At 37.3% G+C, this 17,772-nt stretch overlaps 1 protein-coding gene across 4 annotated transcripts in view; it reads right to left on the bottom strand.

Annotated features, from left to right (window-relative positions):
- The window catches only part of LOC129746189 (protein phosphatase 1 regulatory subunit 14B), a 184,318-nt gene that overhangs the window by 15,872 nt on the left and 150,674 nt on the right, over positions 1-17,772 (bottom strand). For all 4 annotated transcript variants that reach the window (XM_055739736.1, XM_055739734.1, XM_055739737.1 and 1 more), the window contains exons 3-4: positions 7,810-8,082; positions 7,605-7,679 (exon numbers count right to left, since the gene is read on the bottom strand). In XM_055739736.1, coding sequence (XP_055595711.1) covers positions 7,605-7,679; positions 7,810-8,022 — 288 coding nt within the window. In that variant the 5' untranslated portion in view covers positions 8,023-8,082. The remainder of the gene's footprint in view (positions 1-7,604; positions 7,680-7,809; positions 8,083-17,772) is intronic.

Here is a 17,772-nt window from a genome sequence, read left to right on the forward strand (position 1 = left end):
TTTATCAGTGATTGAAATCCTCACCAATTTTCTCATCAGAGGCATTCAAAATACACACTTTGAGGCCTCGCATAGCTATACAGGAGACGATACATATACATTCATTCAAACCTCCCCCCATGAGGAGGATCTGCTCTGAGAGACACTATCCGTTTGCTACCCCGAACGAACTCTCTCAACGTTCGGTTGCTACATGATGCATGAAGAAGACGAGGCACACATACTCATTTACGTTGTTGAATTTGAATAACTCGAGCCGACCGCAAAGGTTGAGGCAACAACAAAAACAACCGAACTTATTGCGTTGCACGGCCCGCAACGTATGGTGAAAGAGGGGGGAAGAAAAAGAAATGAAAAAACTAGCTGCCTGCGTGCGGTTGCTGTGCAATAATAGCAATAGCAGAAAAACCTCACGCATTCGATCCAGGCACAAACGAGGAGACTCGGGTTTGCTCTGCCTTTTGAATTCGGTTCCCTCAAGGTTGTGACAGGAGATGAGTGAGAGCCATTCGTTTGGTTTTTTGGATTCGCTGCCTCGAATGTATATTGCTTCATGAAGGCGGCCATGTTGAGAGCGTATACATCATCGGTTTTGTCGTTTTCGCTGCCTCAAAGCAACCTTTGCTTCCGAGTAAAGCGTTGAGCGAGAGATGGTTGATCAACTCATGCTCAGCAAAATTCAATCACTGCTTTTTATATACCTAGAGATTCAGTTGAATCTCCTCTTTCAATTGACATACTTTTTATGTAGTGTTTTGAAAAGAGCGCACGCACATCAACTATCAGCGGGATAAGTTGGTGAAAAGTGTCGTGTTCCCAGAAGAATGAAAAGCAATAGACTAAACTATAAAGATATGTTTATTCAAGCAAGTGCGACAACTGAATAAACCAGCCTTTACATGGGTGGTAATATTTATACCAGCAGGTACCCCTAGCGTGATGATATTATGATGCGGCATTCTAGTGGCTTTTGATTGATCGTTCGGTCGTGTCCTACCATATCTCCCTATTTTTAAGAAAGATCGTACGAGCTCAATCGCTTGGGCAGACAGGGATTTCGGGTTGGTCTTGTCCGTGGTGGTGGAACTTCAGTTGACTGCAGACATTCACCATGGATTCTGTTTGGTCAGCTGCGGATGCTGGAACAACGAAATCATCCAACAACACTGACAATGGAAGATTTGGTGTTGGAACCGGTGCTGCTGTTTCGATGAACCAGACCTTTAGTTGATTGGTGTGGTATCTGATGAGTCGCCCGTGTACTTCCCTCCGTTTTTAAGTTCGACGATTCTGCCCATTTGACCGAACTCTTTTGTCGAATTTGCGCCTTGACTTGATCCCCAGCGACGAATTTTGGTTGTACAGCATTGATGGGTCTAATATTCAACATAGGGAAGTTCGAAGACCCGTCCAGTGAATCGAAGGGAACCGACCAAAGGTTGAATGAATCGATGAGGTCGATGCCAAGGACGTTCAGATCGGGATGATTGGTAACATAGATGCATGATCGTTTTGAGACGTTCCGGATGATTACTCGTGCGTTGAATTCACCCAAAACGTCGAGCATATTTCCGGATGCACTGGTCGCAACGATGTTCGTCTGGTTGATTGTTGGCTTTCCGATGGTTTTACAAGTTTGCGTAGAGATGATGGTGATGTCAGAAGCACATTCCAATTGGAGCTTGACGTTGACACCGTTCAGATAAACATCAGCAAACTTGCGTCTTTCGGAAATGTCCACTTTCTGCACCAGAGTGACACCTTTCATCTTCAGAATGTATGGATGATGCTCGTCGGTTCGTTTCTTCCTGGATTCCGCTGAAGCAAAGTAGCCTTCCTTGTGGCCCCTGTGTTTGCATTTCCGCATATGGAATTCTGGAAGGGGCACTGACGGACGTAATGGAAGTCCCCGCAGAGCCAGCAGGACGTCTTCGGAACTTTTTTCGTCTTCTTCCCGGGAGGTTTGGGATGGAGGGACACAGCGTTGATTGAGGGGTCCTTCTTCTCAACCATTTGTGTGTCCTGTTTCAAGTTGATGAGTTTGTGGCACTCGTCCACCAGCTTGTCCAGGGTAAGTTGGCAACCTTCGTTCGGCAGGTGGGGCGCTTTCTTCGGCTTCGAGCTTACTAATGAGCCAAGTTCGTATGTCAGCGTCCCGTGGCGATTGTAAACCACATACGAAACGAAAGAGCTTTGAACTGGTCACCGGTAAGCCGGTTGAGTTGCGGTGAAATCATTTGCGTCGTCCTTCTTATACTGCAAGCACTGGTACCTCGCGTTGAACAGCAATTTTTGTCGACCGAAGAGACGCTTGAGCTTTGTCACTGTTGTTTCAAAGTCAAAGTCCCGGGGGTGACTCGGCAAAGTGCTGTTCAGATACCGTTCGTGGTACTGCGTATCGACTTTCCGGAGGAGCCTGACCTTGTCAGCGTCGTACAAATGTTGCCCATCTTGTCTGAAGACGTCTTCATACCGAGCGAACCAGGAGTTGAAAAAAATTGCGCCGTCTGGGTCAAACCGGAATTCTTGAATTCCCGTGACTTTTTCAAGCAAGTGCGACAACTGAATGAATCAGCTTTCACATTGGTGGTAATATTTATACCAGCAGGTACCGCTAGCGTGATGATATTATGCTGCGGCATTCTAGTGGCTTCTGATTGGTCGTTCGGTCGTGTCCTACCACAAAAAGAATATTCCGGATTAATAGGGAGAAAACACTCGCGTTGGTTTAATACAGAAGAACTTTATTTTAAAGACGCAAAACGATGGCGACTCGTCGTGTGAAAAACGCGGTACGAAAAGATACACACTCTTTATGTAAATATTTTAGTCACTTGACAGCAAGGAATAAACCTCAAGCTGGACTAACGAATGCGAAGGGCGTAAGCATTGTACTTCGACGTATCCAGGTACTGACGTTGTCAAGGTGACAAGCAGGGCTGGATGCCGTAGATCGCGGAAGTGCGTTTTGCCTTCAGCTTGACTAATGGCGTATTTTTTTTTGATTCCGGATTTGGCTCTGGAACCGTCAGAATAAAAAAGCGTCTTTCGGGTTTCGAGTTATTCCATGCGTAGGTGTGCGTGAGAACGAGCGCAATGTTTACATGCAGCTGTCATTTTGTTCTCCCTTCTGGATTTCTTCATTCGGTTCTTCACATCCGGATTGCCTGTTTTCGTGTCCGGATTACTGGACAGCAGATAGTACGATTTTGCTTGGCTGAGAGGTTCAAAATCACTGCAATAATCATTTTCCCGTTCATTATTTCAACTGTTTTGCTTTCAGCACAAAACAGCTGTTTAATGTTTTGACAACAACGTTGAGAGTATTGGTGAACTTCTCGCAAAACTGACTTTCTTCTCAGGGCGACTCCGTCCGATTTTCGAGCGAACCTAGCCCAAGCAACCAAAAGTTCGAATATCACTTAAGGAACGAACTAATAAGTTCATATATAGCTGTACAAAAGTTCTGTGGAACTTTTTTGCTGTTCAAAATGCTTTTTCGAGGTCCATGGAACTTCATTCTTTATCAAGTTCAGCCAATACTCAAAAAAAGCTTTAAAGTACTGTTTTGGTTTCTGTTTCTACTTTTTGGGAACTTTAAAGTTTGTATGTAGAAAAACAATCTACTTGTTACGTACTTCTCATTTTTTTCAAAATCAAGTAGCTATCAAAGGGTTGCAAGTCTTTTTGTACTGCTCAATAGTTCGTAAAAAGTTCCTGTTGTACTATTTTGTAAACTTGAAAGTTTTTAATTAGTCCCAGCGGGCGTTCAAAAGCAACTTCGTAATATAGAAACTTTGAAGTAGATTTAAAGGCTAAAATCTACTTTTTTCGAACTTCAACACGTGTTTGCATAAATAAACACATCGTTACTTGGGAAACAACTATATGAAGTACACATTAAGTTCCGGAAGAACTTTTTAACAGCTTGAAAGTGGGAATTAAGTAGAAATAAAGAACCTGAAAGTCGTTTTAAAGAAAATTATCACATCGAGTAAAATCGTTGACTACTCATGATGTTCATATAGGGCAACAAGTATGGATCTCAACTTTCAAGCGGTGAGCTCGGGTTCGAGGCGTGGTAAGAACATGTTTTTTAAATGTAATGTGAGTTAGTAACAAATATAGTTGATTAATATGAATCAAAATAGCAGACTTGAGAAGGCAATTGAAGGAGCGGAAGAGTAATTTTTTCGATTTTTTATGCTGCTTATAAAGTGGATTTTGAAGCTGTTTAGAAGTTGTTTGGCGATTTATGCGAACTTTTTTTCAACTTCAAAGTTCGTTTAACTACTTAAAAATTGAGCTGAAAAGAAGTTGTATTAGCATACTCGATTAAGCTGATTAAACCTGATAGAGGAATGTTATCCGAACTTTTGGTTGCTTGGGAGGTTGCCTCTCGAGCAATAAATGAGCACGATGACAGCAGTTAGAGCGAACCTAGGTTGCCTCTAGTTTGCCTCCAGGTGAAAAAAAATACGGTATAAGCAAGGAGATAGCGCTGGAATAATCGATTATTTAACCATGAAGAAGCCAGCAGATCGTGGCCTAGAGGATAGCATACTTGTCTTCTAAGCCAACGTTCATGAGATCGAATCCCGGTCGTGACATATGACACATAGTATGATGAAGGTTGGCGGTTTTAGCATAAGTGGAATGCAAGCCGGGTATAGCTTGGAATTGTACGCCTCAATGATGCAGCACATGCATGTGGATGGATCTTTTCAAGGGAACTTAGATTGCACTTGGAGATCCTACCTAGTTATGTGTGTGCTCGTAGTGCTACCGGTAAACAACTGCAACTTCAACCAATAGTGCAGAGGTGTCAAGTAGCATAGCAAAGTAAAAATAATAACACGGGGTAATACCACAATAGATCAACTTAATGGTCGCAGTGGACTCTCTCCCCAACAGGAAAAAAAAACATGAAGAAGCAAAAGCAGAGAATCACCAAAAATAGAGCAAATATTCAAAATGTAGTTCAGGAAAACGGATTAGTTTAGATAATTTGATTTTATGTAAATTTGTTTAGACAGTGTGAATTTCCGTGTGCAGGCATCTGTTTTCTATACATTGGAGTAATTTTTATGTTAAAATTTCCTTTCGTTTTCGAGAAGAAGATTTTATTATAACTGTTGTCTAAAATGCCGAACCTCAAACCGTGCAGGCTAAATGCGCCTATTTATGTTTTGAATCAAATTCCTGTTTTTTGGGCAATATTTCCGTATAATTTCATTGAAACTGCTAGAAAGTAATAACTTCCGTACGACAAAGCTGAAGTTTTGAAAAAAATCTCTGGTATTATAATTTTATGGAATTAAACAAAAGTTAGGGTTGCCATATTATGGAAGCAGTTCATCCATGAGAAAAACTTTATCAAATCTGTTTTTAGATCTTCAATTCTCTCTTAAGATGTTAATCAGAGCTTGAGTTTGAAGTATCAATGATAAAAATCATTTATTTATCCTATTTAACCTGTTATTTTAGGATGGAGGCATTTTAAAAACATGATGAGGACATACAAAAACACTCTCTTATTCCACTATATAATAATTATTAAACCTCCATAAAAGCTTAAATGTTTTATTTTTTTAATTTCATTTAAATAAGTAACAAAAACCATCCAAGTTTTTATGTTGAGCTTCTTTAGTATAAAGTCAAAATATTACATCAAAGGGTATCAAAACCTTGTATGAATTTTTAATTTTTTTAGAGTTTATAAATTCATAAAATTCTTTCTTGCCTTAAGTTCTAAGCGTATCACCCTCATAATACATTGGTTAGATAAGCTGTCTAGTCAGCCATTTCATCAAACAGCCGTAGGGCCATTTAACCCGATAGGCTCATTTAGGAAACCTTTCCCCTATATTCAACTTCACGACGTATGCGACGTGTCGCTAGTAGGCAAAGCTGCTATGATTATTAGCGCTCATATTTTGGATTTTTTTCTGTATGCCTAATAAGGAGGCCACGATTGTATGACTGTAGTTTGTTACCATTGGGGTTTTTCGCCCAATCATACCCATGAAGAGCAAGCAGATTGGAGTACTCAATCTGAGTGCTCGGAAGTAGAAATCTTAATCGATTAAATATCGATAATTCTTCCCGCCAATACTTAAACTTACATCAGAACACAATTTGTAATAGAATTTATTAATAAAGCCTACTCTTTGATTAAAAACAATAAATAAATAAATTTAGTTAGGAGATTAAAAATAACGATCACTCCAAATTCAAAACAGAAGCTAGCGCATGCAAACACTTATGACACAACACAAAACACTTGCCCGATGAGAAGCAAAAGAGCAATGGAAAACGTCAGGTGGAAAATGAAACGGAAATGTGGGTTGTGATGGGTCAGCTAATCACTAACTTAGATTCGCATATCCTTTCCGCCTTCGACCAGCACACGGTTCACATCGCTACAAAGTGACCAAAGTGGCCAAGTTAAACGTGCACGGCCAAGTTATTAGTGTCGAAATAAGATAACAACGCGGAAAGAACTAAATTACCTAGTCAATTGTGAAAGAGCGAATCAAGTGAGTTTACTATTCAAGTGATTGCTGTAAACCCCATCCTAACCCCATATTCAATCCACCAGGACCCAGCGGTTCCAGTCAAGAGATTTGACCCAGCGCTTACGGTCAAGAAGACTGATCCAGTAGTTTTGGTCAAGAGACTCGACAAAGCTCCTGTTTGTCCAAGTCAAACGGGCCAGTGAGCAAGATCTGCTTCCGTTTCTCCACTGAGGAGCCTGCGCACGGACTCGAACTACAAGTCCGGCGGGCATCGAGAGAACGAACAAAAGTTGGTCCCCCACGCGACCATCCACCACAGCCACCCAGATACAACAATATCGTCGTCAACATCCGGTCCTAGAGGGCACTGTTCGACCCCTTCAAACGGGTTAGTGAAAGTTCGAACGTGTCCCTCCGGGCTCGAGGATCTGTTGAGGAGCACGCGGTGTTTTACACCTGCGTGTACCATCCAGGGCAACCACGCCGAAGGTTGGCTCCACCACGAGGACAATCTAACCTCCCCTGCCAATCAACACTGTGGTACACTGTTGACCCACCCAGCAAAGATTCTCCATCGGACAAGCATCGTAGCACCAGCCGGCCGGCCCACCAGCAGCAGCAGCAACACACTACACACCTACACAAGACACACGTAAGTTATAATAAACAGGAAATGAAAATTTAGTTAGCGTGTTTGTGTTTCCTTCCGAACTACCGACCGGTGCATCATTGCGAGAAGCCGACCCGAGGTTCTCCGAAACCTCTGCTCTAGCTTAGCCAAGCAAAAGAGGCCGCATGTGAGCCCACCCTCACCAGAATTCCCGTGGCTTGACCAGGAGTTCGAGGGCAGTTGTAGCTGGTCCTTCTGGCCAGCTAAGTAATAAGTTCCATCATTATTGCTCAAGATGTCAAACAATAAAGCTGTATAAAGCCATAAGTCTCTCACTCATCCCGGCCCCTGCAAAATATGAATAAGTAACGCTGTGCAACGCTTATGAGACGACTTCGAAGCAACTACCGAGGTAGATAATCCTATATCAGTGTCAACGTATTTATAGGACTAATTAGTGTGATTGGCATACTAACAAATAAGTGAGATCGTCTGATGTCATCGGTGTCCATATCGAGGATTTCGTCGATATCGACGTCTATCGCTTCCGTCTGAAAAAGGGAACAACGAGGAAGGAAAAACGAAATTAGAAAACCAATAAATTACCGCCACTAGCGGCATCGTATCAATTATGTGTCGTTATTTTCTTCTTAATTTAATCCGATAGAAAAAAAAACCTACGGGTGGATCGTACAGCTTCTGTAGTTCGTCGTACAGCCACATTTCCACTGCCAGCCGCTTCCGGATCAGACTCATCTGGTGCGATCCGTACTTGGCGGTCAGGAACTTCTCCCTTCGCTCCTTCACCTCGCCCTTGTCGGTGAAATTGACCCTTAGGCCGGTCCGTCCCGGCGATCTCTCACAGTCGTTCATGGTTTCAACACCGCACTGCATCCTCCTCCCTTCCGGTCAGTCAGTCCGCGTCTTCTGGTCGGAAGATGATGTTGCTGGAATCTGTGGATGGAAGAAAGAGAAAAGCCGTTTTGTATTATTCTATAAATTGAATTAATAATCACTAAATTGGGCAGTCTGGTCGGTCGAATGGCGCGGCACCAGTAAATAGTCCGATGTGTCAACTCAGCTCAACAACAAGTTGACACGTTTCAGGGGAAATCGTGCGTGGGCGATTTCGGTGATGCCTTCTTTGATGCCGAACCAAGCGCCAGACGCCTCTGATGTCGCCGGATCGAGCTTCCAGGCTGCTTCGATTCCAATTATCATTTTATTGCATAATGATGGTCATCTTGCTCGTCGATTTTAAAAATTAGCTTCATTTTATTTTCATTCATCGTTGAGTTATGTGTGTCCATTATGCGGTTTATTGGATTATAGGCAAAGGTCATTTAACTTCTAGGAAGCAAAAAAAAAAATAGTTCCAAATATGAAAATGTAGAATATTTATAAATTTATAAAAAAAACAGATTTAAAATGATTTTTTACATTGATATTCGTTCGTATATAAAGCACGTTAGAAAAACATTTTCATTCAACTAAGTGTAGGTGTTTAAATAACCTTCGGCGCTGGCACTATTATTTTTCTACATCACCTGGAGATATTTACCCTTTCGAAAAATAAAATGAAATTTCTCCATCTTCAACACAATTTAAAAATAACTTTGTTCAAATCTTCAATTCAAATCGAACAAAATTCCTTCCTAGATCTGAAAAGACATCTTCACTTGACAAATCAACAACACGTGCACGGATTGAAATCGATTTCTATTGCCAGTATGTATTAGTGTCAATTTTGTGCAAGGACCAAAAGAATGGTGATTGGGACTAGCAGTTCATTCGCAATGCACAAAACTCATGCTCTCCCTTTGAAAATGATCAATAACAGCGCCGGCCACGTCCTAGTAGTCAATGAGGGATGCAGGAAGGTTTGTTAGTAGGATACTTCATAGGATCAATTAACAACCTTTCACCCCTTTATATTCCAAAAATAAATTTTGAAAAATTTAGAAACAAAGGTAAATCAATATCTCCAACTATAGAAACCGTCTATACGTCTGCGAATCTATATTGAAATATCCAAGGAAAGAGTTTTGTTAGTTGGGGAAGGTTTAAAATCAGGATCCATTTTGGCAAATGGTGCAATCAAGTTTTCCTACACCTCTTATGCTCCTAGATTTAAGGAAACGCCTACTTCTATTTATTAGGCAGCGACGAAAAGGCAAAAATTTTACCAAAATGCAGTTATGGTGAATATTTAAAGCATATTTTAAAAATCTTCATGAAGCTAACTTATTTTTCTAGCTATTATTCCTGTTATATTGATGTTTTTTCCAAAAACGACCCTTCAAATGAAGAGATACTTCAAAGTATAATTATAACTAAATTTTTGATGTCTTACGCTTTTTAAATAAATACCTCGTTTTTAAGTTAAAAAAATTAAATGAGATTTCTGTGTTAATAACTGATAGAGGTTGTTTTTGAAAACTCATCAATTCGATCATACTCTTTGCCTCATATTGATTTCGCTATTACTGAGAAGAAAAAGCTTGAGCTTGCTATGAACTTTCAACAAAACGACGAAAAATAATTCGTCTCAAACGATTCGGTTTTATCCATTCAATACAACTTGAATCAATGATGAAAAAAAAAAACCATTGTCTAAAAAATATTCCGATAGTCATTCTATGCTTTTTAAACAGTTTCGTGAGGCCTTAGAAAACATATTTTTACTTCACCTAATAAGCACCGGTATAATTCAGTTTTCCTTAAACGGGTTAATAAACCTCTGTGTATTAGAATCTGAGAAAAGATTATTTTAGATAACGATTTTTTTTTTTTGAAGTTACTGAAATGAAGTCAATATGCTTGTTTAACGAAAGACCTAGTCATTTGAGCTCAAGATTGGTTTATGAGACAAAGCTAAATATTTAAACGTTGAATTGATTATTGAAGAATGTAACAAGATTATTTTATTTGGGTGGAGACAACAGATTTCGACAGATCGCACAACAGGTTTTTTAAAAGGCGATTGAAACTTCGTTTGTTGACCAATGAACAAAAACTTGGTTGAAAATGTAAAAAACTACCATTTCATGAGAATAATTCCGCACAAGCTAGAAAAATCAGTTTAAAAAATTGTTTTACATGTTAATGAGGTGAAACTAAACGAGACTGTCAAAAACTACGTTCAGATTAAGAAACATATTTTAAAAAACATCTGAAATTCCGTTGAAAACTTCTAAACATGAATTTTTTCCAATGATCCTTGAAAATTCTAGGTCCTTTATTGGTTCCCCGACGAGACATTCAAACTTTCTAAGTTCTTCCCGGTTCGCTAACAATCCTGCAACACATTTTAATCCTTTCCCCTCCGCGACCCAAATATAACAACGTATAATAACGTATAAATTTTCGACAAATTTCTATTTTTTGTACTCTTTTTTCAAACACCTTTTTTTAAAATGAGAAAATCTGGAATAATTACCTTCTTGCCTTCCAGTCAGCAGGGCATGAAAACAACATCCATTGAAAAACGGTATAAATTCTCAAATGAAAAAAAAACATTTTCTAAATAAAATAAAGGATATTCAAAAATAATATTCGAAAAAAGGAACTAAAGAACTACAGGCGATACCTGCTGTTGGAGGGCTACAAAGAAACGGTATTAAAAGTTGCACTTCAAAATGCTTAAAAAACACCACAGAAAATACGATGAAAATTCAAATTCAAATTTTCTATGAGTTTTTTTATATTGTATGGAATTTTAAAATTGAAAAATAATACGACTGCATCAAACATAAAAAAACCGTTAAGTTTCATATGGTGAAATATGGTGAAATATGTTAATTACTTTGTGGTTAAATTGACGACTACGGAACCTTATAGTACTTCCGAGAACTTATCGATTAAAGCTACAAATGCAGGATTTGTTGAAACAAAAGAATAGAGGTCGAAATTTTTCAAAACTTTCTTTTTGTAACGTTTAAAAAAGCTGTGGGAAACTAAAACTTAAAAGAAAATGTAGGGAAAATAACAAAACACAGAAAACAAGGAAAATTAACAGTTTAGAGTAAATTTTGAAAACCTTATAAAAATAAATACTTAGCTTGGGTACTTTTCAATGCTTGAACTTTTGCTCGTTATCCTGTACTGTCCACTAGCGGCTCCTTCTGGCCAATGGCATAATGGTTGCACTGCGTTTCCTAAAATCCGGAGGGACCCTTTTTCTCCCCGATCGTTCGTTCTATTTTTGGTGTGTAATGACTATAACTGGGGTCTTCCGTCCCGAACTCATGGTTAACACTTGATTTTAAATGATTTTTGGATTTTTTCACAAGCTTAAAATGAAGAGCTCGAAAAAACACGTCAGTTTTTTGTCACAGACTACTTAGATCCGATTTCTATTGCCAGTATGTATTCCCGAAAAACTATCTAACCAACACACCAAGAATTTTTATTATTTTTAAGTTAATTATTTCACTACTTCGAAAAAATTCTTAATAAAAGAAAACAAAAATGTAATTTAAGGACTGCCGAAGAAAAATGCTGCCGCGAAAAAAAAACTACCGTTCTCCACCTAAGGAAATAATCTTCGTTATGGCTAGAAAATCACTTTTAAAACCTTTTTGCTCATCTTAATTAAATTTAAGAGGGTTCCGTTAATTTGGTTCAAAACACCGATTTAAGCCATTTTTAAGCCTCGATATACAAAACGTGACAAAAGAAGTACGCACTTGCTATCAAAATTTTCAACTCCCTGAATCTATTTTCCCATCAGGAATATCAACCCAAAATATTGAGATGAGTTGTAGTATTTCTGATACACTAACGACTGGTGAAATAAATTTGCAAAAATTAGCAAGCATTCTTCATACTTAGGGGAAAGATTTCCTAAATGGGACTATCGGGTTAAATGACCCTACGGCCGTTTGACGGAATGGCTGACAAAACAACATATCTAATCAATGCATTTTGAGGTTGATACGCTTTGAACATAAGGCAAGAAAGAATTTTATGAATAAACCAACTCAAAAAAATTTAAAAATTCATACAAGGTTTTAACACCTTTTGATGTAATATTTTGACTTCTAAAAATTATACGTAAAGAGGCTCAAAACAAAAAGTTGGGTGGTTTTTGTTTCTTGTTCAAATGAACCATAAAAGTAAAACAATTTTAAGCTTTTATGATGGTTTCTTAATGATGGGAAAGTGAAATCAGAGAGTGTTTTTGTATGCCCCCATCATGTTTGTAAAATGCCACTACCCTTAAATAACAGGTTAAATAGAACAAATATATGATTTTTATCATTAAAACTTCAAATCTAAGCTCTAATTAACATTTTAAGAGCAAATCGAAGATCTCAAAACAGATTTGATAAAATTTATCTTATCAATGAAATTCCTCCATATGATGGCAACCCTAAATTTTGTTTATTCCATAAAGTTATAAAAGACATAGATTTTTTTTAAACTTCAGCTTTGTCGTATGAAAGAAATCAGTTTCTAGCATTTCCAATGAAATTATACGGAAGTATTGTAAAAAAAAGAGAAATTTTACCTTAAACATAAATAGGCGCATTTAGCCCGCACGGCTTGAGGTTCGGCAATTTTGACAACAGTTATAACAAAATCGGTTTCTCAAAAACGGAAGGAGATTTCAACAAAAAAATTACTGCAATATATAGAAAACAGATGTCTGCTCATGTGTATGTATTTTTGTACACATATTCGATGTAATATTTGATTAAATTAGTATTCTGCTTAATAGGCGCATATAGCCCGCTGCTCCCCTAAGCGTTGTTGTAATCAAACTCAGTTTTCACTTGGACAAAATAAAGTACCGTAAAATGGGGAGAATCGGGACAATTTTCGGACTATTTCTATAACAGTTCTTTCAAATGTTCAATGCTTTTAGCACCCGATTAGTACTAGATGGTGTATTTTGTTGAGCAGAGCAAAATTTAATCAAAGAATAAAAAATGAAAAGATGAAAAGGTTTTAAACAGACAGTTGCTTATTGATTAAGAAATTCGTATACCGTAAAACGGGGTAACTTTGATCACCGGGGTAAATTTGACCAACAAAAAACTTTTCCACATTATCATCAATACTCAGTCTATAGTTTGAATTTTTGAAAACTGTTTTCTACGTTTGAAAGCCTATGAATTGAGAATCAAATAGGCAAAATTTGGTTTTTATTTGAACTTTTTTTCTGTAAGCAAAAAACCTAATTTCAAAATCTTAGAATATCTATTTTTCCAAGGCTCGCAAACAAACAGCTCTCCTGATGATACCAAAAAGCATTTAGATGCAAACGGGTTGTTTAATGTGAAAGAACAACTTTTATTCTTTGTATATGAACAGTTGTAGTGCGATTTTTATAATCATTGAATGATACATTTTTGATATTTAAAAAATAAGGACATTTTCCAAGAGTAAGCTCGTATTGGACAAATGGATAGGAACCCTATCAAATCGTTAACATTGAAGAAAAAATGAAAATGGAAATAGAGGGAGGGCCTAGGGGAAAGTGTGAAGGTAAAATTTCAATTGTATTTTGAAGCTCAAACTATTTAGCAATTATAATTATTCTTGCCCCTAAATGTAGGCAGCATCATAGTTCTTTTTTCGATTTTAAATATTTTTTTAAATAAAACGTTAAAAATCAAGGTTAAATTAATAAACTAGCATTTGTAAATATTATGAAGGTGTTTTGTATCCTTTATGATCAAGAAAACTCGTTAAAACCGTTAGAATAGAGACTGTTCAATGTCACCCCAAAGCATCAAATTCTGAACAGAGACGAAAACGATTTTTTAATCAAATTTTAAGAGGTCTAATAAATTTCTGCATCCATGTTTTACGTTCATAGGAGTCCAGTGCTGGTTTTAAAAATATAAAACATGCCACATTCCCCTTAACAGAAAAAATAATCGAAATATATTGAAAAAAGTGATCAATATTACCCCGGATTACGGTACTTAGAAACTGTTCATAAAAAAAAACGTTTATTTTACCTTTCAATATTTAAAACGCAAATCAGTGCATAGTTTGCAACATTTGCCTGGGTCACATCAAGCATAGATAAAGCTTGCCAGATTACCCGATTTTATCCGGGTTTTCCGAGATATTTAATACAAAATTTGGGAAAAGTCCGGTGCGGTTGGTTGCCCGGATTTTATTTAAAAAAAAATGCTCGGATTTGGGCCGGATTTTTTCACCGTTTTTGCCGAATCGAACAAAAAAACAATTTTTATTTTTATTTTTTTTTTATTTATGCGTCTAAAACGCGATTTTTTTTTATAATGATACTAGCTGATCCCATACGAACTCCGTTTCGCTTTCAACTTTGAGTAGGATGTCATGAACAGTTTGTATGAAAGTCAATTGCCAAGCATTCTCCAGATGCACTTCTGAATTCTTTGGTTATTAATAATTGAAAAAATATTGGACGATCCTTTTGTCTGTCGTCTGATACTAAATTTGAAATCAGGAATCAATTGACCGTGCCAAAAAACCACGTGTATAAATTTCGACTAAATCATTGCATAACAACGCAATTATTGCCAAAAGTTAAACCCCTTCCGGGGGCTCTTATACAATCTTTGATACCTGAAATCGATTGCCCTTCCCTCAAAACTCCCGTGTGCAAAATTTCAAAGCTATCCACTGTACAATATCGTCAATATTGCTAAAAACAGTGAAAAATTAATTGATATGGACGACCCCTTTCGTCGACACCTGGCAAAACATTTGTCATCTGAAATCGATTGCCCGTCCCTGAAAACTACCGTTTTCATCCCCATCCGATGTATAATAACGACGATATTGCAAAATAATTGAAAGGTTTATATGGACGACCCCCTTTGCCGGTCCCGTACGTGAATTTAATACCTGAAATCCATTACTAATCTCTCAAAACTCTCGTATACCAATTTTCGCCTGAATCCGATGTATAATAACGACAATATCGCATCAACAGTGAATAGTTAATATGGACGACCCCTTTGGCCGACACCTGATTTTAGTTTGGATAAGTGAAATCAGTCGATTGTCCCTAATAACTCCTATGTGCAAATTTTCATCCCAATCCGATGTATAAAAACGTCAATATCACTAAGTTACTGAAAATTGTATATGGACGACCCCTTTTGCCGGCCCCTTACACTGAATTTGATACCTCAAATCGATTGCACGTCACTCAAAATTCTCGTGTACTAATTTTCATCTGAATACGATGTATAATAACGTCAATATCGCAAAAACAGTGAACAGTTTATATGGACGACCCCTTTGGCTGACCCCTTACACAAAATTTAACACCAGAAATCGATTGCTCGTCTTTCGAAACACTCATGTGCAAATTTCCAACACGATCCGACGAAAAGTAACGTCAATATCGCGAAAACAATATTTGTCTTCTATGGACGACCCCCTTCAGAAGGGGTCATCCGAAAATCTAAAAACATTTTCATCCTTCCTGGTCCTAATGAGCATCCATGCCAAATTTCAGCTCTCTAGCTCTTAAGACGGCTGAGTCTATAGAGGACAAACAAACAAACAAACAAACAAACATACAGAAATTGCTTTTTATATATATATATAGATGTAATCACCAAATTCCAATCGGAAAACATTGAAAAATTTATTATGGGATTCACAGATAATGTGTCAAATGCCGTAAAATTTGATAACTTGAAAACCGTAATTTCAAAGACAGTATCCTTTATCCCTTTGGTTTACTTATATCACTTCAAGGAGATTTTCAGAACTCTGTTTTAAATTTTGTTAGTGTAGGTTCAGATATATTTATCCAAATGATAGACGCAGACCAACAAAAATGTCAAATTCCTAGACCATGGTCTAAAGTGTGAATATCTAAAAAGCCTGTAAACCTAGTTTCAAATAGGCAAAGTTCGGTTTGCATCGCGCAATTTTCGTTGTTGTTTAATGGCAATTTAAAATCCTTAAATACCTGTTTTTAGAAGTTCTTTTTCCTAGTTTTTCACAGTATTGATAGAGTAGTAAAAACCTAATCCTGAACAATTAAAAGAATTCAGAATTAAGAGGGTTACTTTTCGGCCTTGTATAGGTATAGCATAAGATGTGGATATAGTTTATATTTGTTTTCTAGTTATTTTCCGATAATTTTTTAAAAATTAAAAATGATGGTCATATTTCAAGAGTAAACCTGTACGGGAAAAATGGCTCGGAACCCTATGAAATTTAGAAGAAAAAAAGAAAAGAAAATGGAAATAGTGGAAGGTCTTAGTGAATTGTGGGATCATAAAACTCCATTCGTTTTAATTGCTAAAATGCTAACTAAAGAATAATGAGACATTTTAATTTTTTTTGCCCCCAAATTTATTCAGCAGTGTTTTTCATTTATCGGTTAAAAGTGTTTTTTGAAAAAAATATCAAAAATCAGTTTGCTCTTAACTAAAAATAACTGTTGTGTATATTAATAGTTTTACGCTAATATGGTATCGAAGCAATAATTTTGAAGATGATGGGATACAAGAATTACATGCTGATCAAATTTATCCCGGAACATGAAATCTGGTTATTTGATAAACATTCAGTAGTAGCCACAATTTAATGTCGTTTGAATGTTCTGCAATCAATTATCATCCTATATAGGTACTCTTTTCCTCAGTAAGTGTTGTAAAATCTTAGGTGTTGCGAAAATGAAATCCCTTCCAAGATATTCCAAAATGAATGAAAAAAGTGATCGAAATTACCCCCCTAACGGTTCTAAAAAAAAACTCAAAATCCTAATTGAGTGGTTGGTCATCATTCAGTTTTTTTATTTCATAAAATCAGTATGAAAGACTGAGATTACTTGTTGAAGTTATCGAAAATACTTCGATTCTTCATTGAATTGTCTTTGGCATGGTCCTCCGAATGCGGTTTTATTTGTTGAGATGCACTTCTTGTAAGTTGATTAACAAGGGCGTTTTTTTTCGAATTTAAATAATTAAGAAGTCGATTTTTTCAGCAAATGTGCTGAAAAAACCATCTTCAAACAGCTTGTCACATAAATAACTATAAAGTGAAATTAAAATTTGTGATTGATATACCTAATTCAATGTATAACACAAAAAATACGATTTAAAAACAATTTCAATTTTATATCGAGCCTCGGTCGTGCCTTTTAGAATCTTTTGAAAATTTGTGACCTAAATTGTTATTCTAAGATGCCTTATACATCGAGTTACATTGTACAACAAGGTAACATCTTTATTTAACTCTACCTACAGCAATCATCCTAAATTGAACCGTCAAAGCTACCAACTTTGTCCTCAGCCATAAAGCATTCCGAATGCCGTAAATAGGAGAATGCTAGCTAGCGTGACACTCGGTCCTAATCTAGAACGTATAACCAACGCACGTTTTCATAAAAGAGTTACGCTCCAGCGTTTGGTGTTGCGTGAAAAAGCCCACACAACAAACACTTTCGCTAGCTAGCTCCCCCTAGATATACTTAGGTATAGTAGATGTAGGAGGCCATTCGTCTTCATTCATGTCGTCTTCGTCGTTTTCCTCGTCTGGAGAAATGTTCGCATAAAAGTCATCGTCATCCGTGCCGATGAACATTATCTGTTGTATACATCCCGGGGTTTTTCTTTATCACTATAGAAGAGGCAACAACATCCCACCCCGATTTCATCCTTTCAGCGTTTCAGTCTC

This window comes from Uranotaenia lowii, chromosome 2 (genome assembly GCF_029784155.1).
Source record: "Uranotaenia lowii strain MFRU-FL chromosome 2, ASM2978415v1, whole genome shotgun sequence".
Classification (NCBI taxonomy): domain Eukaryota; kingdom Metazoa; phylum Arthropoda; class Insecta; order Diptera; family Culicidae; genus Uranotaenia; species Uranotaenia lowii.